The sequence below is a fragment of the Hirundo rustica genome, chromosome 4 (assembly GCF_015227805.2).
Source record: "Hirundo rustica isolate bHirRus1 chromosome 4, bHirRus1.pri.v3, whole genome shotgun sequence".
Taxonomy (NCBI): Eukaryota; Metazoa; Chordata; class Aves; order Passeriformes; family Hirundinidae; genus Hirundo; species Hirundo rustica.
Genome location: NC_053453.1, coordinates 69,192,460 through 69,215,484, shown reverse-complemented (window position 1 = coordinate 69,215,484; position 23,025 = coordinate 69,192,460). Strand labels below are relative to the sequence as shown.

Here is a 23,025-nt window from a genome sequence, read left to right as displayed (position 1 = left end):
CAACTGCCACTGGTTTAGCTTGTTCTGCTTCGGTGACAGTTTGTGTGGAGATGCTGATGGCACTTTTGGTTTCTTTCTCCTCTGTGACAGCTTGTGTAGACACTGACACTGTTGCTTTGTTTTTGGTTCCTTTCTCCTCTGTGATGGTCTGAGTAGATGCAGAAACTGTTGCTTTGTTTTTGGTTCCTTTCTCTTCTGTGATGGTCTGAGTAGATGCAGAAACTGTTGCCTTGTTTTTGGTTCTTTTCTCTTCTGTGACAGTCTGCATAGATGCGGTTCCTGTTTCCTCTACGACAGTTTGTGTAGATACGGATGCCATTGTTTTGCATTTGTTTCTTTTTCCCTCCTCCTCAAGGAGACGCTGCACCACCCCATGTAGTGTTTGATTTCTAAACATGGTGCAGGCCGTGCAGAGAAGGCAAAGCAGAACTAACAACAATATTATGCTGTCCTTGGCACCTAGAGAGAACTCAATACTTTTGAAAACTGCTGTGCCATACCTAAAAGACTGGAAAAAATCATTCTTTACCCCTCCCCACAGGGGCTGGGTGCGATTATTGAGAGCCCAGATGTAGCATTCTGGACCAGGACAAGAACACAAAATAGAGTATATATTCCGAATGATGCTCATTGCCTCAGAGGTTATCATACAATAAACATAATAGACCAATACAGCAATTCTGGTACCATACCCTGGTCTACACATGAGCATTAAGACCGGCAAATACTGCCCCATGTGTGGGAAAATGTAGAGAGCTAGGTATAAGATATATGAAAGCATGTTGAGCATCATAGCGGACAGCTGTTTCTTTTTTCCTCACTACAAAATTGTAATTCTGACTTTTCTCAGTACCTCCTGCCCCACGTTGGGCGCCAAAATATATGTGCTGGCTTGAAGGCAAAACCAGCGAGAGACTCCAAGTCAGAAAAAACAATTTAATAGGAGAGGAAAAAAAAGTAAAATAAAATAAAACACATGCAATGGTACAAAAGATCACTGACAGAGTCAGAATACAACCTGAAACCGTGGTGGTGGCAGTCCAGATGAAGTGGTCTTGTTGAAGCCGTGTTCTTGCAGAAAGGTCTGGTAGCTCTTGTCCTCTGGGAGTCCAGTGGGTAAGGCTGCCTGTGCTGTCCCAAGGCCCCGATTATATCCAGGTGGGAATGCTTGGCTCCTCCCCCTGGGTGGAGCATCTCACAATGGACTGATATCATTTTATCAGTTTTGCAATGGGTCCTTGATTGCCTATTAAACAGAGATAGCTCCTGGGGAGAGTTATCTATGAGTCATGCAGGACGGTATTGATGGGCCATTAACAGAAGATAGTCTGGAGGGAGGGGCACGGGAAACAGTGGTGCACAACAACATTTCATGTAGATGGTGATAGAATACATACTTTGGGCACATTTTACATTGTAACCTAGGACATTAACTATAACCATAATATGGCTATTAACAGTAACAGATTAAAATTAAAGCAGGTAACTGTAGACAGTAAGGCATTTCCTCAGCAAAGAAAACAATAACTTCTTTGTAACAAAGAGCTTTTCATTTTAACCTCTGGCTTCTATCAGCTTCAGATGTTCTGCAGTTGTTTGGAGTTTACTGCAGTGATAAGATTTTACATGTGATTTCTGAGGGCAATGCAAGAAGCAGCAGTTCTCGTGTCTGTAAGAAATGTACCTCAATGGAGCCAGGCTAATTCATATAAAACAATTATGTGGCCATGATTTCTTAAACAGGAAGTTATTTTTCCCCATCCTGATGTTTTTTCCACTGCTTGTCCTTTCAGGTTTGCACAAAATTAATTGTAACCAGATGACAAATATAATTCTTAACTTCTTAAAAGTTGATTTCTGCTCTTAAAACACCATAGGAAGTATTGTAAAGGCAAAATGTGAATTACCTGCCCTCAGCTGAAATGCTATGAAGGTGTCTGGCTTTGGTCTAGCAACCTGCTGTATGGTGCCCCAGCAGTGCTGAGCTCTCCTGGGTCAAATTCAGTAGGAAAATTCATATGTGAACTGCCAGATCCATTTCTACCCTGGCACAGGTAATCTAGTGACAGCATCTGATTGGAAACTGCTGATTGGAAAGGACTTTGGAAAGTTTTTTTTTATGTTATTCACCATGTGTTTTGTGATAAAATGGATACTGACAGGCAAGATTTTAGGAAAGCTGTTCCAGGTGTAGGGCTTGGAGCTCCAAGGCGGGTCCCACTGAGAGGGAGGTGCTGGCACAGCCACTGCCACCCAGGAGAGCTCAAAGGGTCACATTCAGGACTGTTGTTTATAGAGTCCCAAGGCTCATCAGAAGTCTCTGAGACCCTAGAGCAGGCCCAAGGATGAGAGGGGGTGCGTGCATGCACCCCCACACCATCACAAGCATCTGTGTATTGAGAGCAAGTTAACTTCTCTCATATTGTCAGCTCCTTTCTTCACTTAGGTGACAAAGGTCCCTGAATTGCCTCTGAAGTCTCCTGCCCTAAAAACACAGAATGGAATTTCTTCAGTTTGTCTTGCATAAACCTTAACTTACACTGGCAGCAGTGTTAAAAGGATGTTATGGCTGCAAAGTCAAGTTAGTTAAGAGTAGAAATCCCTATTACAGATATTTCTGTAATATTCATTTGGCATGTTATAGGTGTTATGGTACTATCTTGAATTACACAGTCACAAATTATTCTTCTGCGTGCTTCTGTCTCTGCTGATTAATCCAGCCTGTGTGCCAGATAACACTGCTTTCAATAAGGAATGAAAAAAAAAAAAAATTACAGTCTTGAAGTTCCAGTTATCCATCCCTCCCTGGGAGGTAGATTTGGTCTCTTCACTTGTCATGGAGTTCTGGTGCTACTCTGGACAAAAACACCAGCACAGAATTTTTTTTTTTTTTGTGATCAGCAGTGCTTTGTTCTTTCTTATCTGGACTCAAAGTCTGAGGATCCAGCTCTGATTTGGAGAAAAAACTAAGACAGCTGCTGCTGTAGTCAGTGAGAAGTACCTTGCAACATGCAAAGTAGTAGTACAAAACAGACCCTAGTAAATTTGCAACCAAATTAAGAAATATTATTTTACTTTAATTCCTACATGAATCATTTCCTCTTATCTCACAGGAAATTTAAAATAAATGGCTTAATAGATTTCATAGCAAGTAAATAAGTAGCTTCATCTCCAGCAGTGGTTTAGAGAATATGCACTACATTAAGCACAAAAGTTGCACATTTGACAATCATGAGAAATTTTTTTTGGAGCAAGTACCATCCATCCTGTATACTAAAAGACAAAGCAATAGGACGGGGGAATGAAATATGTGTTCCTATGAAGTCATATCATAGTGCAAATCCGTGGTGAAGCAAATCAAGGATGAACAGATAATGCTGACTTTTATACCTTCTGTCCTAGTATCTGAGCTGGAATCTCACTGTAATGTTCTTGTAAACCTTTTGCAATGAATTTATTTAAATTTGCTTACATTAACATAGAAACCTTGCAGTAGATTTGTCCAAGACAGTCTGTTTTTCAGTCTCTGGTTAAGCCATTTATTCTCACTCAAATTCAGTAACTTAAAATAAATTACCATCTTTATATTAATCTTGAGTATATTTGCATAAATGCTCTCATTCAGAGGCATTTAAATCAGATAGTGACTGCTATATTAAACTCAGCTCCTTGTTATTTAACAATACAGCTAAAATATAGAACTGGACTTGTAAATCCAAAGAATTCTTTCTAAACCTGCACAGGAATTCTTCTGATTCCGGCATCCTGTGGTGTGCCGTGCTTGTATCTGTTCCAGCTAACAGGTGAGGAGAAACTGAAAAGGAGCCATTAGCCAAAGAGATTGAAGCCTTGGGAAATTCCTGTTAGTCCAAACTTTTTTACTATCCTACCTTTCCACAAAAATCAGGGCTAACACTTAGGTGAAACTACCTATAGGTATCTGAATTACCTCCAAAGGAAATTTTTCACCCAGAACACAGTGCAAGCTAAATTTTTTTTATTATTATTTTTTTTATCTTTGCTGCTATGAGTCACTGTAAGGGATGTAGCAGGAGGAGGCAGCAATGTATTAGAAAGCTGACTTTTAAAAAGCTACCCACAAACTCACTAGCATTTTCTATAATCAAGATTGCATTGGTAGAATAAATCTAATTTTACTTTTATTGTTTCTTATCAGGAATGGGGAATTCTGGAGAGATCCATACTGCAGTATGAGTCAATATCGGAGCTGGTAATTTGCACAATAAACCCAGCAAAACTGGAGATTACAGAGCCTTTTATGCTTTATCTAGTTAAAAAGACTTGGAGACAGTTAATGAAATAACAGACTAAAAATTTCTTACAGAAATTTCTTATTGTCATATATTCTAGAAAAACATTAAAACTCAAAAACATCCTTACAATATTATCTTTCTTTTGTAGAATGCAAGACCTTCATATTACATCTTTTTGAGCTTTTATGGGTTACATAGTGTTCCAGTAGTTAAAGCTGAGGTCCGAAGACATTGCTGTCCAACAATTTTGTCCGAAATTTTTCAGTGATACAGGATCTAGGTGGTTCTGAATGAAGGCCCAGATTTCTAAATGTAAAACACAAGGCGAGCGTCCAATTATCTCAGGGCAGGAATCTGTAATATTTAATGGAATGACAGCACATGTTACAGCAAACCACTTTGCTACAACATGCATTAAAAGAGATTGTAACTGAGACCTCACACCAAAATCCATGTATAGTACATAATCTGGCTCTCAGCTGTCGGTGATGTTAATCCAAGCGGGATGTGAACGTGGTACAATGCTTCATTTCTCTGCAGGCATGCTGGGGGCACAGGGCACAGCAGCTGGCTGGATACAGAGAACTTTCCTTCTGAAATAAAATTTCTTTTGGATTACATCCCTGGGCTCCAGGGCTGCGCTCACAACTTCCCTTGTAGGCTGGATGCTGACTTCACAGGGATTACAAAGGCAGCTACACCCCAGATCAGGAGTTTGCAGAACCATTTAAGCTCCAGGAAAGACCACATTAGCAACCATGTCCAAGCAAAGGTTTGTTTACTGGAAAACTGATGAGGCTTGGCCATTCAACACCTTTATCCCTCAGTTGCCCAGTGACCACCAGCACACTGAGTCAGACAGCCAGACTGACTTTCACACAGGGTCACAGGCTCCTGTCCTCAGGGCTTCCTTGTGCTGCAGTTTCAGAGAATTCCAAGATGTTAACCTCTGTCTCTGCACTGCATTCTGCACTCATGTGCTGGCTCTTGTCTGAATAAGCTCTCAGTTTGCTGACCTGTGATTGTGCTTTAAGCTTGTTAAATTCTTGCCTGGGTAGAAGAAGCAGCCATTGCACCACAAAAACACACCAAGCAGGAAGAAACTCACCTTACTAGTTAATACCACAGCTGATCTGTTCTAAAACAGCAGAGTAACACCTCTGCTTTTGTCCCTCATTTATACAGGTTTTGTTTACGAAATTATTTTGGCCAGCATTTTAAATTTCTGATTTTTGACAAACAGAAAAGAGCTTTTTGCCAGGTTACCAACAAGGCTCATTTCCCTGACCTAGCTAAGTTCTTTAACTAAGTTCTTTAACAAGCAAAATCTGAGTATTTGCAATTCCTGTCTGGCTTTCTCTCTCCCCATTCTTTACAGTAGTGTGTTTTGTTTAAATCCATTCCTTTCAGGCTTCAGAATGTTTTATTTCCTTTTATCCTCTTTCTATCTATCTTATTTATTTATTTATTTAGTGTCTGTCTTCTCTCTGGTTTTGTTTTGCTCCCCTTTTCCATTACAGTTCTGCCTCTTTGCAGTGGTTTTCCTCCCTTTCCCACTGCTGCACACGTTGCTGCTGCTCAGAACAGGTAAGGCCCTTGTGACAGAGCTTCTTTGTTGTTTTGTTGTTTGGTTGGGGTTTTTTGGTCAGAAAAATGCACAATACAAACTCTTTAATCAAAGGACACTCTGTTTAGTTACACTCCTTAGTTTTTCAAAGCAAACTCATGCATTCAGACATTTTTATAAACAAGTTCAAACTAAAGTCAAGGTCAGAAAGAGGGCAGCTAGCGGAGTTCATTTCCCCTCTCATTTACCCTTTAATATGTACTTTTTTTTGCAAGTGACTGCACTGAAATGATCACACTTTCAATGTTGCTAACAAAAGGCATGTGTGAGAGAGGCAGGTGCAAAGTAATGCAAAATTTGATGGTAATTACACTCCGTTAGGTAAGAGGTGATTGTAGGGAGACCTTGTTGGTGAAGATGTGCTTAACACTTGGCAGCTTTAAAAATATATCTGCAGTTACATCCAGAGTTATTTTACAGATCATGTCACTCATACACACAGATAATGCTGCGAGTCAAAGCTTATCTTTGAAAATTAATCTTTACAGTCAATCATGGGTAAACTCTAAGTGAACTGACACTGGCTTTTGAAAACATACTTTGAATTTCTGACAGTATTTTTCTTCTTCACAGTATTTTATAAACTATTCTGTTTACCAAGACGACAAACTAGTAAAATCCATTCGTCTCCAAGTTAGAAAAGAGTAATCCCCTAATGGGGAGGAACTGGCAGTTCCATTGTGCAAGGAATTTTATCTCAATCAACACGGGCAGACTGGCTTCCTGCTATGGAAAAAAAATAAAGCACAAGTTAGTTGGTGTCTTAAAGATATTTTTAAGCAAGCTCAATAAGCTTTCCTTATGAGTTTTGCTTGGTTTCTTTCAAACCAGCAGGTTCTGGCATAATGTAGGCTTGGACTTACTTTATCATAACTTCTCAAAGAGCAAGATGTCAAACATGTAATGTAACCAACATTACATTTCAGTTCATAGGACCACAGCTGAATAATCAGATGCATTGCTTCTTGCAGCCAAAACCAACCAGCTGCATTTCTTAGCCCGATGATATCCTTCCAAGTGTTATTTCCAAAGTTGGCAACAACCCCTCAAATAAGCAACTGACTTAAAGTGTTGTTAGTACACTTGGACAACAGATTTACTATGAGATAAATCTGAGTTTGAATCAAGTGTTGGACCAGAGCAGTTATCTCTTTTAAGTGTGTGTTTTACCTCTCAGACATTCTCAACTGCCTTTCTTTGTTGCTTCTTGAAAGAAACCCAATTTTTCAAAGTTCACGGGTTTCAACTCACTCCAAAATTCTTTTTTCACTGTGACTTTTGCTCCTGAACTTTCTGCCCATTTTCTCATAACAGTGTTGGCCTGCCACTGTCAAATTTATTTGTTCACATTTTAAAAAAATAACACGGAAATATAATGCATAGTAATGCTGTTACTTCTTATTGTACATTTGGAAAAGTATCTAAGCCTCCTTTTGATTGTACTTTATGTAGTTTTGTACTGTGTTTGGTTGGAAAGTACTGGTATTCTTTATCCTTAGTAACTTTCCAACTCCTTGCAGGGGAATCCAGAGATTATGAAATGTACTGCTCTTGTGATTGCTCTTGGGGTTTTAAAATAACAGTGTAGTTTAAGGATATGAAAGGAGCAAGGCTTACAGGAAAAGGCAGTAACACCAGATAAATTGATTCAGACTGAAAAATGGAAATGCTTTCAAAGGCCTTTCTTCACAAAAGTTTCCTCTCACATTTCTTTTTAAATGAATGTGAAATAAAGAATATTAAGCATTGTAAGTCTACAGGATGGGCCAGACGTTGAGCCTCAAACTCAGGCAAATATTTAGCAAGTCTTTGTAATTCCTATCTACAGCTGAAAAAATATTCTAAAATACACAGCAAGTTCTTTAGTAATACATTCCAGCATTCGTACAATACAGCGTCAAATAGCATTCCAAAGTGGATTTCATACATAGTTGCTGCGTTTAGGGAGAAGAATATCACCTAGTTCTTTTAAAACACAGTGTCTTTGACCTCGAGGTTTGCAGAACCCTTGATATCAGCATGTTGAAATTCCTTGCTGCTTGACTGGCAGCAGTGAAGGGTGAAAGGCAAAGAGCTGGAAACACTGCAGAGCTCCCCCAATTCAATCATGTGTCAGTTTTCAGGTCAGGTTACTTGCATTCTCCCTTCTCCCTCCCTGTTCTCACTGATCCTACCCTCCACATTCCTTGTCCTAGGAATACGATTCTCTAAAGATTTGTTAAGCCTTTCTAGAGGCTGCAATATAGTAAGATAAGAATAATAACAGAGCCAGAAGTGGTGTCTAGGGAATATAACACAGACAGTTCACAAGGACACAGTGTTCTTACACAGGCTGAAAGTCAGTGATTTCACAGTGGTCAACACAACTGTTCTTGCCAAAACACTGGATATGGAGTAAAAACTGTGCTTATATGTCATCTTCAAAACTGGCTACAATTACCAAAATTCTTCCTAAAACAATACCAGAATATCAATACAACTCTGGCATTTCACGAACATAAGAGAATGCTCAATTCTATCACATGGACATGCAAAACCTGTAGTCCTGACTGCACCCAAAACTAATGGGAATGGCTGACCGGAGAAACAAAGGAAAGGGGGAACCTTATGCCAAGAAGTACTCCTGGTCCTTAAAAGTCTATAAAAGTAGTAGAATCATAGAATTACAGACTGGTTTGGATGGGAAGGGACTTTAAAGCTCATCTTGCTCCACTCCCTGCCATGGGCAGAGACACCTTCCATTATCCCAGGATGCTCCAAGCCCTGGCCTTGGACACTTCCAGGGATGAGGCAGCCACAGCTTCTTGGGCAGCCCATGTTAGGGCCTCACCACCCTCACAGCAGAGAATTCCTTCTGCAAACTCCAGTTCTGGAATTAAAACCAGAGACTTATGCGTTTTCAACAGAGTTTTGCAGCTAGGATTTGGGGGTACAGGTCTGTAGCAGCCTCCTTTGGCACATTTACAGCCTTTACCCATCCGACTGCCAGGATGAAAGCAAGGCGCTCCAAAGGGAGGCGGGACCGCTGATGGAAAAAGGACACTGCAGCTGAGCTGAACGCTGTTAACCGAACACCAGGACAAACCACGCTGAAGGACCTGGAAGTTTTCACACCCTGGCTTTAAGATATGAAGAGCTTAAAAAAAAAAAAAAAAAAAAAAAAAAAAAAGAGAGATTCCATTCGAAGGGGAGGAGGAGGCGCTGTGGGTGTCGGCGATGTGACTATTTAAAGAAAGCCAGCTGCTCTCCCTGCAGGTGACCGTGCCCAGGTGGCCGGTGCCGCTTGCGCCGCCCGCTGCCACCGCAGCGCCCCTCACGATGCCCCGGCCACCCCCGCCGTGCCCTCGGTAGAGCCGTCCAAGGTAACGCTGCCGTCTGTTCCTTCTTTTTTGTTGTTGCTGTTTCGCTTTCTCCTCACCGTAATGTTCTTCCACGTCTAACACCTCTGTCACCAGCACGTTTTCAGAGCACCAGCCGCTCGATATGCGGGTTAGTTTCAGCCATTTGGCGTTCTCCTGTGCTTCACACAGACCCGCGGCTCTGTACGCTTGTCTCTCAGGGGTTTCAGGGAGCCGGGGCCTAGGGGACGGACCCCTTCACCTCCCCGCCGCTCACCCACCGGCGGGTTTGAGCGGTTTGGGAGCGGATTTTAGTTGGAATCTGCATTTCGGAGCTGCCTGGAACGTCGGGGCGGCGCGGCTGTTTCCCGGGGGAAGGGAGGCTGCGCTCCGTGCCCGTCCGGCTCTGCCGGAAGCAGGCGGGGAATGGGGGCGGCACAGCGGCGGCTCCGCCCCGGCTCCGGCTCCCGTTCCCGCTCCTCTTCCCGCTCCCGCCGTGGCTTTTCTCAAAAGGAATTGCCGGACTTGGGACGGGACACTCCCTTTCCCCGCGGCTGCCTTCGGGTCGAACGCTTTAGGCTGTTTTCAGATATAAAAGTGCCCGGCCAACGCTCCCTTCGTCCGGTCAGCGCGGTGAGCCGGAGTTTCAGTCGGTGGACAGAGCTCTTATTTCGCTGATAAAAACGGAGCGTGTTGAGCAGGGAAGATGTGAGGTTGGCAGCCGTTCCGACGTGCCCTGGTTGTGTCGGCAGTAAGGACCCGGCTGCCCTGAGGAAGCTTTGTTGGAAAGCGGCTGCCCAGAGGTGCGGTCATTTCCCGGAGGATGTTCCCGAGCAGCTCCCAGGACTCGGGGCACGGGCAGGTTTGGCTCCATCGCTGATCGCAGCCATTTCCCTGTGAGGACTGGGGCATCCTTGCTCCCGCCTTCCCGGAGGCGGCTTTGGGAGCTGAGAGGAAACAGCGAGGTCTGAAATGTTGGTATTGGCAGCAGCCCCTGGTGAGACGCTTCTGTTCAATTTGGGGAGCTGTAATTAATAAAGCTTTCTTGAGCGGGGTTATAAAATAAGAACTGTCTTTCCCACGAAAGTAAGTTGCCCTTCCTTCCTTCCTCAGTGTTCCCATGCGTGAAGGAGTCTTGTGGCACCTGGGAGCACGTTTTAGGGGTGATTTTGGTGATGCTGGGGTGGTGACCTTGATGAACTGGGAGGTTTCTGCCAGCCTTGATGGTTCTGTGTGATTTTTGAAGTGCTTTGCCCTAGACAGATTATTGTCCTGATTTTTGGACGTGCTAATGATGATAGTGGAGCAGAGTACCCAGCAGATACTGTTGGTCAGGGAAGGGAGTACAGAGAAAATAAATATTACAGCAAGAAAAGATTTTTCTACCTTAAAAGACATCCCGAGTGCATTTGCTGAAGACAGCTGTGGGCTTTTTTTTGTTTGGGTTTGTTTGTTTTTGGGGGATTGTTTTGACTTTGGTTGGAGTTTGTTGCTTGGGAGGGGTTTTTGTGGGTTTTAAATTTTTTTTATTATTATTTTTGGATTTTTTTGTTGTTGTTGTTGTTGTTGTTAGCTAAATAATCTCCAAACTTGGAGCCTCTTGCTTCCAAATTAGCTTCCAGCCCATGAATGCAAGAACTGGCAACTACCTTAGGAGCCCTAGGCTCTGGCACATTTTTATTTGAGGGATCAGGGACTGCAGTTTGCCATCACCGCCACCAAAAACTGTGTCTCAAAGCCAAACAAAAAATACATCCTCTTAAAAAAAACCAAAAAACAAACACAGGTAATGAAACTTGGGGGTTTCTAAGTAATGATCCCCCAGCCAGTTCTCCTGCCAAGACTGAGTCTATGTTGTACTTCAGACATAAGATATAATAGATGATACAAAAAAAAGTTTGGTTTTTTTCTCAGCAAATATTTTAAATAAAAACTGTCATACCCTGCAGTCTGGTCATGTAGCCAGGTGGCTCTCAGAGTGCTTCTTGTGAGCAGGATGTCATGTGCAAGTCTGGTTTCCACAAACTGGATTGAATAAACTGATTATTATTATGAAAAACCCCAAAAGGTCATTAATTGCCTTGAAATGACTTGTAGTTTCAGTGGGTATGATGAAATTTATCTTGAATTTAGACACAGGTATTTTTTTTTTTAGTTGCATGAATAGCTACATTTGTTATCTCAGTCCTGTGGCGTTTGGAAGCTTAACTGGAGCTGTGCTGGGTTTGCACACTTGTCCTTTGGCAGGTTTGTTTCCATCAGTGCCTTGCTTCACTGGGATGTGACACATGGAGCCTTGATATTAAAATAGTTGGTAGGAATAAAGAGAAAAAAGTCAACAGTAATACATCTGATTTTGGTTTTGGCTTTTTCTAAGATGGAAGCATTAAGAATTATTTTGCTTTTTGTTTTTGTTCAGGGCTCAGAGATGGATTCGCCAGAAGGGGCCACAATTAGGAGTGAGCAGAAATTCAGGTAACTTGTACTGGAGTTGATACAAAATTGTCTCTTAATGAAAATCTAAAACCACAGTGGGAATAAACTACTGAATATTGAATACAAGATCAACATCATGCCTGAAAACTTAAAATTATCCCAGAAGCCGGTTTCTTTACCGACCAAGTACTTCATGCTCGCTCAAGTTGTTTATGATGAATAAATAATGATAGGAAACAATTTGGGCTAAATGTAGCAGGAGGGCATGGGGTCGTCAAACAAATTTTATTTGTAGGCAGGAGCTGGCAACCGTACCTGCATGTTTATTGCTCTGCCTGAGGCCGTTTCAAGTTGAACATTATGGTCTGACCTAGATAGTTTCAGGTGATTGTGAAATAAGAGGTGTTAATCATCTTTATTACCATGTTACCAGGAACTGAAAATCTGTAAAGGTGGTTTGGAAAGTCAGGGGGGTTCTGAGGTTCTGTACTGCTGAGATCCTTGTTTGTCCAGAAGTGATTTTTGCTGTATGGTTTATACGCATTTTAACTTCTTTGCTGGTTAATCATGAAAGACAGATTTTCCTCACAGCTCCCTGTGCTGGTTTGTGCAGAGAGTGTGCACCAGCACACCTCTGAGAGGGATCTGTGGGTAGTGAAGTCTAAACAGTGAGCTGGATGAACCCTTGATCTGAACCAGCATGACTGCTGTGTTCACATATCCTACTGTGATCCTAAATGAGAAGAAAATATTCCACTTTTTCCCCCCCAAAAAATCCCAAAGTTTGTTTTCTTGGAACATTATGACTTGTCCCTTTGAAATACTTCTACTTCCTTTCTATCACACATGTATTAGTTCAGTCATTGGATGATCTTTTGCCTACTTTTTTAAAATTTTCATTGGAAATGCTGTTTGGCTTGCCCAGTGGCCTGGAATTTGGCAGTGGTCAATTTGGATCTCAGAGACAGTAGTGATTTGAAGTTGTTGCCTTTTTTTTTGGCCGGCATTAACCGTGCACATTTACTTGTCTGAAATGACAAAAAAAGGCTTCAAGGGTATTGTTGGTTTGGAGGAGACCGTGAGCTTGTGTGCCTGCCCATCTCATCCTGTTCTGTAGGGATGGAGCACTCTGTTCCTGCTGCTTGGTTGGTGTTTTGCAGAAGCTTTAATGGCTCAGGTGAACTTCTGGAGTCAATCCCTGAGCCCTTCAGGCAAGCCAGGAAAGGCAAACAATGAACAATGAACGCTTTTGTTTTCTGTGTTCAAGAAAATTCTTAAAAAGCCTCATAAGGAAGCAGCCTCGGGACCTTCTGCTGGTCATTGGGACGGGGGTGAGCGCTGCAGTGGCCCCAGGAATCCCAGCACTCTGCTCCTGGAGAAGCTGCATTGAGGCTGTCCTTGGAGCAGCTGAGCAGCTGGAGGTGCTGCACCCGGGGGATGTCGCTGAATTCCGTAACAAAGTCAAGAAGGAGAGAGACCTGCTTGTGGTGGCACATGATCTCATCAGGAAGATGTCACCAGTGAGTGTGTTTATAACCTCTGTTAATTTCTGAACCTATTGTGTACTTCTGTTCTGTTCTAAGGAAACGCTGCTTCCAAAAGTTGAATTTTTTTCTGGTGAAAATGGAAGTTTTGTGAGTGATCATACGACACGTTGTGCATTTTGGGGAGGCTAAAAAAATCCCTGAGTTTTAGTGTAAGTTAGAATTCATCAGAATTAATGCAAACAAGAGTCCTGACTATTAAATATTTGCTGTAATGTTTCTGAGAAGAGTAATTTCTAGATCTGTGGCTATAACTGGGGAGACCTTGAAAGTACAGGTAGGCTTTGAGGACATACTGAAGAGCTGAATACTGATAAAAGACTGGTATGTCTGAGGCCAGGGTAAGATAATTTTAGTGTTGTGTTGTTGTACTTGTACTACAAGCTCTCTTGAGAAACCCAGACAATTGTTTGGAGCTACACTAAGTAGAGGCAAGAGCAGTGGAACAAACTGAGATTTGTTTTGGGTGGTGTACTGTTCAAGCCCTCTTTCCCAGGAATGCTGTGGCATTAAGTAGGCAGAGGGTGAGGGTTCTTGTGGGAGGCAGTTGTAACAGGGCACATGGGCTGATGGAGTGTTCATCTCCTCTCCTCTCTCCTCAGCGTACCGGGGACACGAAGCCCAACTTCTTCCAGGACTGCTTAATGGAGGTGTTTGATAATTTAGAACAGCACATTCAGAACCCTGTGGTTCTGCAATCCATCCTGAGGCTCATGGAGAGAGGCACAATGGTTCTGACTACAAACTACGATAACTTGCTCGAAATATTTGGTCAGCAACAGGGTAAACCTATGGAATCTTTAGACCTTAAAGATAAGGATAAGGTATGATGAGACCAGTAAAATTATTTGACTTAATGTATGACAAGTCAGCACATAAGCTGCACTGAAAGATGTTTTCCTGTTTAAAGAGCCAGGATTAAAATTTGTTAATTGTTAAAGCATGTCTATAAACTACAGCAGATGCCCAGACATTTCTTTTACATATCTCTTTATTCTGAATAATCTGGTAACAGTTACCAAGGAGAATTTCAGTGACTTGTTTGTTAACCAGTTCCCTGCCATTTACTGGAAAAACCCCACCAATTATTTAACTTAAACTTGTTAAAATTCCAAATAGAATTTCATCTGGCTGGTAGTTAATTTGCTGTTCATACCTTTTCTGCCAGTGCTGCTGGAACTTGCTGCTTGGTTGCCTGGCTGTTTAACCCAAAAAGCCGGGGACAGCTGCGGTATCAGCCATCACCTCTTTGTTTAAATCTCACAATTTAAACTGAGCTGTGTAATTAATAATCAAAATCTCTTGCTGTAAGAAAGTGCAAAAGGAGTTGTTTCTCCTTTAATTGGTTAGTAAGTCAGTTCAGCTGTACAGTTTTGCAGATTGCTGGTGAGTGTGGTATATTATAACAAAGGAATGTATCTTGCATGATGTGCTGTAGGTTCTTCAGTGGGCAAGGGGCCACGTGAAATACGGAGTTCTTCACATTCACGGCTTATATACAGATCCCTGTGGAATGGTGCTTGATCCCTCAGGATACAAAGATGTTACTCAAGATCCTGAAGTCATGGTTTGTGTGATCTTTAAAATTTTGACAATGTTTTGCTAAACAGTTTTCTTGTAATCACTGCGGAGAAGATACCTAGGGCTCTGTGGGATCATATCAATTAAATACTTGGGGACCAGAGGAATTATTCAGAAGGGTGGCTCTGTTGCAAGGGCAGTCTGTGCTCTTGGGTACTGTGGTGGTGTAAATCACAACCAAACCCCTCAGCTGGAGGTCACGGTTTGTGTTTATCTTTGGAAAGAACAGCAGCCTCAAAATACTGGACACCAGGACAAGGATTCATCATCATATGATTGCTAGATTTCTTAGGGGTTTAAACTGGTACCAGCTCTGGATCCTGGACTTGATGTTGACTTAGCTGTCATAGAAAGTCAGGCATTTGGTCAAGAATATTCATTTTCCTTATTTAGAGATCGACCTAACAGGAACACAATATTCTGTCACCCTAATTCTTTCAATTTAAATTCCCTTGCTGGCAACACTTACGTGCCTATTTAAATTCAATGGAATGGCTTGGGTTGGAAGAAACCTTAAAGATCATCTTGTTCCAGCTCCCATATTTGTATGATAATTTCTTTTGTTTTGTGTAGGAACAATGGTTATGAAATGTCAGTTTGGCCTGGTCGTAAAACATTTGCTTTTTCCAGGTCACTAATGAGGTTCTGCTCTGCTGGTCCTTTTCTGGCTGATGTATTTTACAAGTTCTGACCTTGGCTTTTGTCTGCTGAATTAAACGTGGCTCTTCTTTGTTTCTGTTCCTTCACAGGAGGTTCTTCAGAACTTGTACCGAACCAAGTCTTTTTTGTTTTTGGGCTGTGGAGAAACTCTACGTGACCAGATATTCCAAGCTCTTTTTCTTTACACAGTAAAGAACAAAGTGGATCTAGAACATTACATGTTGGTGCTCAAAGAAAACGAAGACCACTTTTTTAAGCTCCAGGCAGATATGCTGCTGCATGGGATAAAAGTGGTGTCCTATGGGGACTGCTTCCAGCAATTCCCAGACTATGTCCAGGATCTGACTGCTCAAATCTGCAAACAGAGAAGTCCAGGTAATGTGGCCTTTTCAACAGCACAATCTGGAGCAGGTTCTGGGCAGTTTGCCCTGCCTGAACCCTGCAGCTGATCCCAGGCACTGACCTCGTGTGCAGCTTTGTTGCTTGTCAGGGACATGCAGAGTTGGAACATGTGGCCAAACTGTAACTAGATTTTTTTTTCTTTAAATCTGTGGGATTTGGAGGTCTGTGGATTCTTGCAAATTTAATCTTGAATTCTGGATTTGTCTCTTCGTTAGCATTTAGTAAAGGTGTTTACTTAGCATATATATATATATGATGTGAACTACTTCAGCTTTCTGAGTATTACATTATCAGAAATCTGATTTATCAGGAAAAGAGACTGAGAATTGAAGGGATTGACTGGTGGGATAAGCTGGTTGAGCCACAGTATCTGACTGAGCATAGAATGGGAAATTAAATCAGTGCATCCAATAAGCTTAGTACACTTAGGGTTGTGAAGAGAAACAACAGCTGTATGTCTGAGGAAAGAGATTTCTTTAATGTTTTCCAAACAAGGACAGTTCCATTTTGGTTTATCCAGATAACAGAGGAAAATCACTAAATGACCTTGGGAACAATTGCTATTTGACAGCTCTTTTATTTAACATTTCAGTGAGACTGTTTTGTCTAGAATTATTCCCAGATGGCGCATAGCAGGAACCTTTCCCTAAAAAGTGCACGCCCAAATTAATAGCCTGGGTTTTGGGACTTGATGAATATTCCAATTAGACCACATTCTGTTTTTCTTTCCATGAAGGCTAGGAAAAAATATCACACCACTGAGATTTCAGGAAGTTTGTGTGCATTCTGATGCACATCAGACTTACAGGAGGGACCTTACTCAGATTTGAAATTCCATGATCTCAATTACAAGTCCAGATCCCAAACAAAACCACTTTCAGGTGTGCAGGACTGCTTTGTACATCGCCAAACCATCAGGGTTTGGTTTTCTTGTGCCTATTTACAAACTCTCTTCTAAAATGTAGCAGGGGGAGTTTGTTAAGAGCGTCATATTAAAGAAATGAGAAATGCAAAACCAAAATCCTGGAATTCTTGAGGACCACTTCCTAGGAGAGGTGATGGAAAACCCAACAGAGGAGAGGCTGGTGGTAGCCTGGGCTGGAGTAATAATGTCCTAGTTGAATTCTCAATCTGCTAAACCATGATGAAGTTGCTTAGCCACATTACTCAAAAAATTGTGTTGACTGGGGAAGTTCCCACTGACTGGAAAGGAGAAAACATAACCCCCACTTTAAAAACAGGAAAAAAGGAAGACTTGGGGGATGTGGGTAAAAAATGGGCTGGATGGTCACACTCAGGGCTGTACTCAGTGCTTTTATGTGTGGATGGAAACTGATGGAAGCTGCATCCTCCAGGAGCCTGTGTTAGCACCAGGACCATGGAATGGCTTTGATGGGGATGTAGACAGTGAGCTGGAGTGTGTTCTGAGCAGATCACAGCAAGCTGAGGGCAGTGGTTGGAGGGAAGGGGTCACATCCAGAGAGGCCTGGATAAGCTGGGGATGTAGGGCTGTGCAGTCACCAAGTTCAGCAAGGCCAGGCTCTGCAGCTGTCAGGGTCAGGCCAGTCGCACGCACAAATCCAGGCTGAGGATGAGCAGATGGAGCAACCCTGGCAAGGATTTGGGGGTGCTGGTGGGTGAGAGCTGGCCAGGCCCCATCCCCGAAACCCCCCTGTGCTGGGCTGAGCCCCCAGCATGGGCAGCAGCGGAGGGGGGATTCTGCCCCTCTGCCCTGCTCTGCTGAGACCCCACCTGCAGAGCTGCCTGCAGCCTGGGGATCCCCAACATCAGGACACAGAGCTGCTGGAAGTGGCTCCAGAGGTGGGCAGTAAAGATTATCAGGGGCTGGAACACTTCTGCTTTGGAGACAGGCTGTGAGAACTGGGGGTGTTCAGCCTAGAAGAGGAGTCTCTAGGGAGATCTTAGAGCAGCCCTCCAGTGCCTAAAGGGGCTCCCAGAGAGCTGAGAGGGACTTTTGGACAAGGGCACATAGGGATAGGACAAGGGCGAATGGCTTCAAACTGAAAGGGCAGAGATTTAGATTAAAGAGGACATGTTTTTATGATCAGAATGGTGATGCCCTGGCACAGGATGCCCAGAGGAACTGTGACTGCCCCATCCCTGGCAGTGCCCAAGGCCAGGCTGGATGGGCTCTGAGCAACCTGGGATAGGGGAAGGTGTCCCTACCCGTGGCAGGAGGGTGGAACTGGATGAGCTTTAACATCCCTTCCAACCCAGACCATTCTGGGAGTCTAAATACAACCTTGCTGGTTTTTTGGGATGGTGCATCAAAGTATAAAAACTTCCTGCATGCTCATGTGCCTTGCTGATGTCTCTTAACTTCCCTAGATGCTGAACGGGTGGACAGCACAACGCTGTTGGGTAAGTGACATTTTTATTTTCACAGAAAGTTCCATAATCCTACCAACAAAAGAGAAATACTCTTCTTAATTCCATACTAATTAAGTAATTACTGTGCAGAGCTCTGAGTTAGCTCTGAAAGTTTGCTGAACGCTTTTTTTACTCTCTTTTTCTGCCTAATAACAGGTAACTGATGGCTTTTTCAGGTCTGTCAAGTGACAAACGATAGCATTACGTCAGAATACTCTGGTGAATGTTAGTAACTTTTTATATACATTTTCAGGAGCTTTTACATGCTAACATCAATGAGATTTTTGGCTTAGATTTCCAAATACAGGTTTCTGTTCCAAAAGCCTTCCTTAAGGGGGTCAGGAAGAGTGAATCTCAAGGGTGTGGTACCGAAGGTGATTTTTCAGCTGAGCTGTTCAGGTTGCTTTGTGCTATTTCTATGAATAACCCAAGCAACAATACATCCCCGTTGATGGAAAAAATACAGTGAATCAACTTAAAAAGATTGCACTCCTGAGAGATCTGTACTGCTGTAGCAAACATCAAAATTGTACAGAAGTATCATTGGGTACTGCAAGTGAGGGCCTTTGGCAGTGCAGGAGGTGAAACCCCTGCTCTCTCCCAATTAAAAAGCACACAAGCTCCAAGACGCTTGTGGTGCAGGGGTAAAGTCAGAGTTTTGTAATTCCAATGGGCTTTTAAACTTGCCTCTCTCTCAACTGAGTTCATAAATCCCATTTTCAGTGAAGTACTATTGGGTGGAAGAGAAACCAAAACCTTGAATACAATTTATTCCAGTCCCTCTTAACAGTCCTCCTTTACTAGTTAGCACCATCTTTAGATAATTTTAGCACCTGTTTACATGTAGTTCAGAATACAGACCAGGTAAAACCCCCAGGATTACTATGTGTAACACCCCACAGAATCTAAGTGAATGTTCTGGTTTTGAAGGAGTTTCTGTTCCATTCATGTTGCTCTCCAGTTATGCTGTGCATGTACTTCTAAGAGCAGCTTACACCAAGGATTTCTCTTGCAGACTCCAGGAATGGTTCAGGTTGCGACCATTGGAATAATCTATTTCAACCCCCCAGCTCAAGCTGGGGCCTCTGAATAAGGGATGCAAACTCAGCTGTGAGCTCCACAGGTGTTAAATGAGCTTTGGCAAAAGGCAACTGAATCCTCAGCTCAGTCCCTGCTGTTTGTGCCGGTACTAGAGATCAGTTTTGGGGGAGAGCCTGAGCCCAGACCTTTAGCAGGGTAAATGTTACATGTAATTCAAAATCCAAACAGAAGAACCTCAGGGGATCAGGATTGTGTTTATCTTGCTAGCTGGTTCTTATAATAAAAAGTACACCAAGCACATGAATGTAGCAATATTAATTTGTTTTCTTTTCCCTCTCTCACCCCAGGCACGTCGTGTGTGGACTGTGCTAAAAGGAAGTTAGGAGAAAGCGGCACTGATTCTCCGAAGAGGATCAAGCTGTCAGATAATGATGTACCCACTTTGGAATGAAAAAATCCCAACCACCCAAGGCCCACCCCAGAAGCTTTTTAACAGTAGGTGTTCTACATCTGCTGCATGGAAAGTTTTGAGCTGGTATTTCCATGATTTTAAGTGGAATAAAATTGTACATACTTGAGCTTTCTCTTTTCTAAAGCCATAAACGTGTCATGTGTGTAAAGATTGAGAGTGAAATGAGTCACTGCCCTGGCACTGCCAGACCCCTCAGGCAGGACTTGCAACTTCTCTTTGCATCTGTGTGAAGCCACTTGGACCAAACTCTTCCCCAGGTGAAGCCACACAATGCTGGCATCTGTCACAAGTGCCTCTTGGCATACCTGCCTTGGAAGTAGAGGGGTTTCAGTTCTCCCATCAGCTGAACTGCAGCTGGGTTTTGGATTCCTCAGTGGTCCTGCAGGCTTCAGTCTCTGATCCCCAGGTCCTGAAGAGCTGTTCCACATTTATGGAACCCACTTTTGGCATGAGGATTTATTTTTCCCTTTGGTAAGGCACAAGGTCACCTGGGGAGGAAAGGCTGGAACACTGCAGAGGGACAGACTGCAGGGCAGGCACCCCCTGACCTCTCTGCAGTGGGTTCCTGTTTTAAATATTGCTGCATCACAGACTGAGCAGTCTGCTGCCTCGGACGGCAGCTAAGAGGCAGTATCAAACCATCCACCTGCAGGTAATTAATTGCTTTTGGTTGAACTGCTCCAAGGTGAGGCCCAGCAGCACCTGGTACTTCCCCCACCTGCAGCAGAATGCCGACAGAATGCCCACTGCAGCTGCCAGCACTGGTAATCGTGTGCAGTTTTCCAGTCAGCTGGCTCTCACCATGTCCACAGCTGTTCTTTATGCTGGTGCCAGCACAGGTGGACCTGGAAGGGCTGAAGGATTGCTCCTGTCAGGTTTGCCTGTGGCTGTTTCCTGAGGATTTCTATTGTGCCTTCTGAGAGCAGGTCACATTGTACTGGGATTTTATAGGGAGGTCAAGGAGTGGGGCTGGCAGGTGACCTTTCTTTCTGAACTGGGATTTGGCAGGTCTTTACTCCCTTGTCACACAACCAACTCTTGCAGTTCCCTGGGACAAAAAGCTTCAGTGAGGTACACTGTGAGGATGCTGCTGTGCTCCTGCAGCCCTTCAGCCAGCCCACAGCCACCCTGTTCCTCTGAAAGAGTATTTACATCAAGATCACTTCTGAAAATGGTCTTTCAGCATCATGTAGAGCATTATCTGTGAGACTACCCTATAACATAAGCTTGTGCAGTCAGCATGAATGGGCTGCTTTGGAAAGTGACCACTCAGGCTCTTGTGGATCCTAATAATCACCTCGGAACAGTTTGCCTGTTGCTTCAAGCTGAAGTAAAATCCCTCATTTGCACTGAGGTATTTGATTGTATTGACCCTGATTACTGCCACTACTTGAACCCTAAAGTTGTGCAACTCCTTATCATGTGCTTGAAGTTGGGTGCACAATAGGAAATCCTCTCCCTCCCCCTTGGTAATTATCAGCTTACACCCAGCACTGGTCATTCTTCCCTTGTAGACACTGCTGAACTGCAGCTTGTCCAGCAGCCTCCCAGCTCAGGGGCCATCTACTGTATCCTCAAAAGCAGAAGAGTGAGGGGTTATTTTATCTCCTAACACATCTGTTACTGGATTCTGAATTAAGGCTCTGATGCTGACTCATGCCTCAGAACAAATTATTTTATTCAATGAAGTGTAGCAGTAACACAAATGCGTGATGAACATCTGCATTCCCATGAAACATGTTACACTCCTGCTCAACTTTCCTCCCTGAGGCTGGATCCCCACAGGCCCAGCACCAGCCCAGGGCTCACAGCACATGACAAGGCAGGTATGTGTAAGCAACCCACAGGACAAAAGGAACCTGCTCTGTGAACACAAGATACAATTATGAACAACCACAAACCACCTTCAGCACACACAGAGGTGGAACATAAGCCAGAAAAACTGATTCCAGCTTTCAGTTTTCTGTACCCAACTTAATTAACTTTAGATGAGAAGTTCATTAACTTCTATCTGCTTAGATGAAAAATAGCCAGCAAAGTAACTTCAGTGTACTGGGACAGCTGCATAGTAACAAACCAATATATTTTTCTATATATATTTCATTTGCCTCTATAGCATCTGACTCATGCTTTCCACTCCTCTACAAGGTGAAATAGCTCAGAGGTGGAATTTTTTCAAGGTTACATCACAGCTCTAGAGCTGCAGGGCAAGTTTTTGTATAGTTAACTAATACTTGCCTAAAGTTGGAGTGGAAGACTGAAGTTTTCTGGTTGTCACAGAAGTCACCCAAGACAAAGAGCACATTCCAGTCCCTTACAGTTTTAGAGTAGAGGAGATAATCCTATCTGAAGGCAAAGAGATGCAGCTACAACACAAAAGGTCCTGACTGGAGCAGTGAGCACCTGACCAGCATGCTGGCACTTTTCCTAAGAAAAGCAAGAGGCTTGTTCTTTAGGATTACTATACTTAGAACTGAACCTGCAGCCTTTCTTCATACAACCAAAATATTTGGAATGAAAGCTTTGGGTTTGTGTGCACACCTCAGAAATAGCCTCGGGCTCTCACTCCTTAACAAAACTGCATCAAAGAGTAGCAGTTAATTCCTAGTATTTTGCGTAACTGTTTCACCTGAAAAGTGAACATTTCCCTGTCAACCTCGACTAGGAACCCTTGAACTCAGGTTTGTAAGAGGCAGCTGTGAGCCCAGTTCCTGCTGTCACCTGGCCCTGATGCCATCCACGTGCTATTCAAAGAGAGAACCACGGCTAGGCTTCTCTGCTGCGTCCTGCTCTTCCCCCTCAGGGTACACGGTGAGATCCAGCGTCAGGACTTGGCTGAACATCACATCATCGTGCTGAGAAGAGGGAGGATCACACCAGGTAACACACTTCTGGTACTTGGAATGAGCCTTTCCTAACTAAGAGCTGCAAATCATGAGCTCGAGTTCCCCAAAGGATGGTCCCTGGAGCCGGTACCTGCACAGCAGGACACGCCCAGCCACCAACCGTGTGTGATTCACTGGAGCAACGCTTCAGGTGTGACCCAGTGCTCCAACAACCCCGTGTGCCTTATTAATAACCACAATTAATTGTTACCTCGGGACACACTCCGATCAGTGCATCTGCCTTGCAATAAAACTCTTCCTTCAGGGAAATAACTATCATTTGGAGCTGTTCATGTGCCTGTTCCCTAATGAAACTTGAGACCTTTGGAAAGAAACCAAGTATTTCAGTTAGTTCTGGCAACCTGAAACAGTGC

At 43.3% G+C, this 23,025-nt stretch overlaps 2 protein-coding genes across 6 annotated transcripts in view; one reads left to right on the top strand and one right to left on the bottom strand.

The window, feature by feature from the left end:
* The first annotated feature begins 9,161 nt into the window (after positions 1-9,161).
* Positions 9,162-19,897, top strand: FAM118A (family with sequence similarity 118 member A). 3 transcript variants are annotated; one of them, XM_040063100.2, is made up of 8 exons: positions 9,162-9,263; positions 11,659-11,714; positions 12,943-13,195; positions 13,822-14,043; positions 14,658-14,786; positions 15,550-15,835; positions 18,212-18,244; positions 19,642-19,897. In XM_040063100.2, exons 2-8 carry the CDS (start codon positions 11,668-11,670, stop codon positions 19,743-19,745), a joined length of 1,074 nt encoding a protein of 357 aa, XP_039919034.1. In that variant the 5' UTR covers positions 9,162-9,263; positions 11,659-11,667; the 3' UTR covers positions 19,746-19,897. The 3 variants fall into 3 exon arrangements, with proteins under 3 accessions (XP_039919034.1, XP_039919036.1, XP_039919035.1); XM_040063102.2 differs by lacking the exon at positions 9,162-9,263 and adding an exon at positions 9,729-10,042; XM_040063101.2 differs by lacking the exon at positions 9,162-9,263 and adding an exon at positions 9,729-10,236.
* Positions 19,898-21,393: 1,496 nt separating this feature from the next.
* SMC1B (structural maintenance of chromosomes 1B) overlaps positions 21,394-23,025 on the bottom strand; it is a 28,959-nt gene continuing 27,327 nt past the window's right edge. For 2 of the 3 annotated variants that reach the window (XM_040061995.2, XM_040061996.2), the window contains exons 22-23: positions 22,863-22,973; positions 21,394-22,621 (exon numbers count right to left, since the gene is read on the bottom strand). In XM_040061995.2, coding sequence (XP_039917929.1) covers positions 22,511-22,621; positions 22,863-22,973 — 222 coding nt within the window. In that variant the 3' untranslated portion in view covers positions 21,394-22,510. The remainder of the gene's footprint in view (positions 22,622-22,862; positions 22,974-23,025) is intronic. The other variant, XM_040061994.2, reaches the window with a different exon arrangement.

Excerpts from the sequence above, each read along its gene's own strand:
- FAM118A (XM_040063100.2), top strand. The coding sequence starts at position 11,668 with ATGGATTCGCCAGAAGGGGCCACAATTAGGAGTGAGCAGAAATTCAG. Across the intron at positions 13,196-13,821 it reads TCATCAGGAAGATGTCACCA|CGTACCGGGGACACGAAGCC; the intron begins GTGAGTGTGTTT and ends CTCTCTCCTCAG. Across the intron at positions 14,787-15,549 it reads CTCAAGATCCTGAAGTCATG|GAGGTTCTTCAGAACTTGTA; the intron begins GTTTGTGTGATC and ends GTTCCTTCACAG.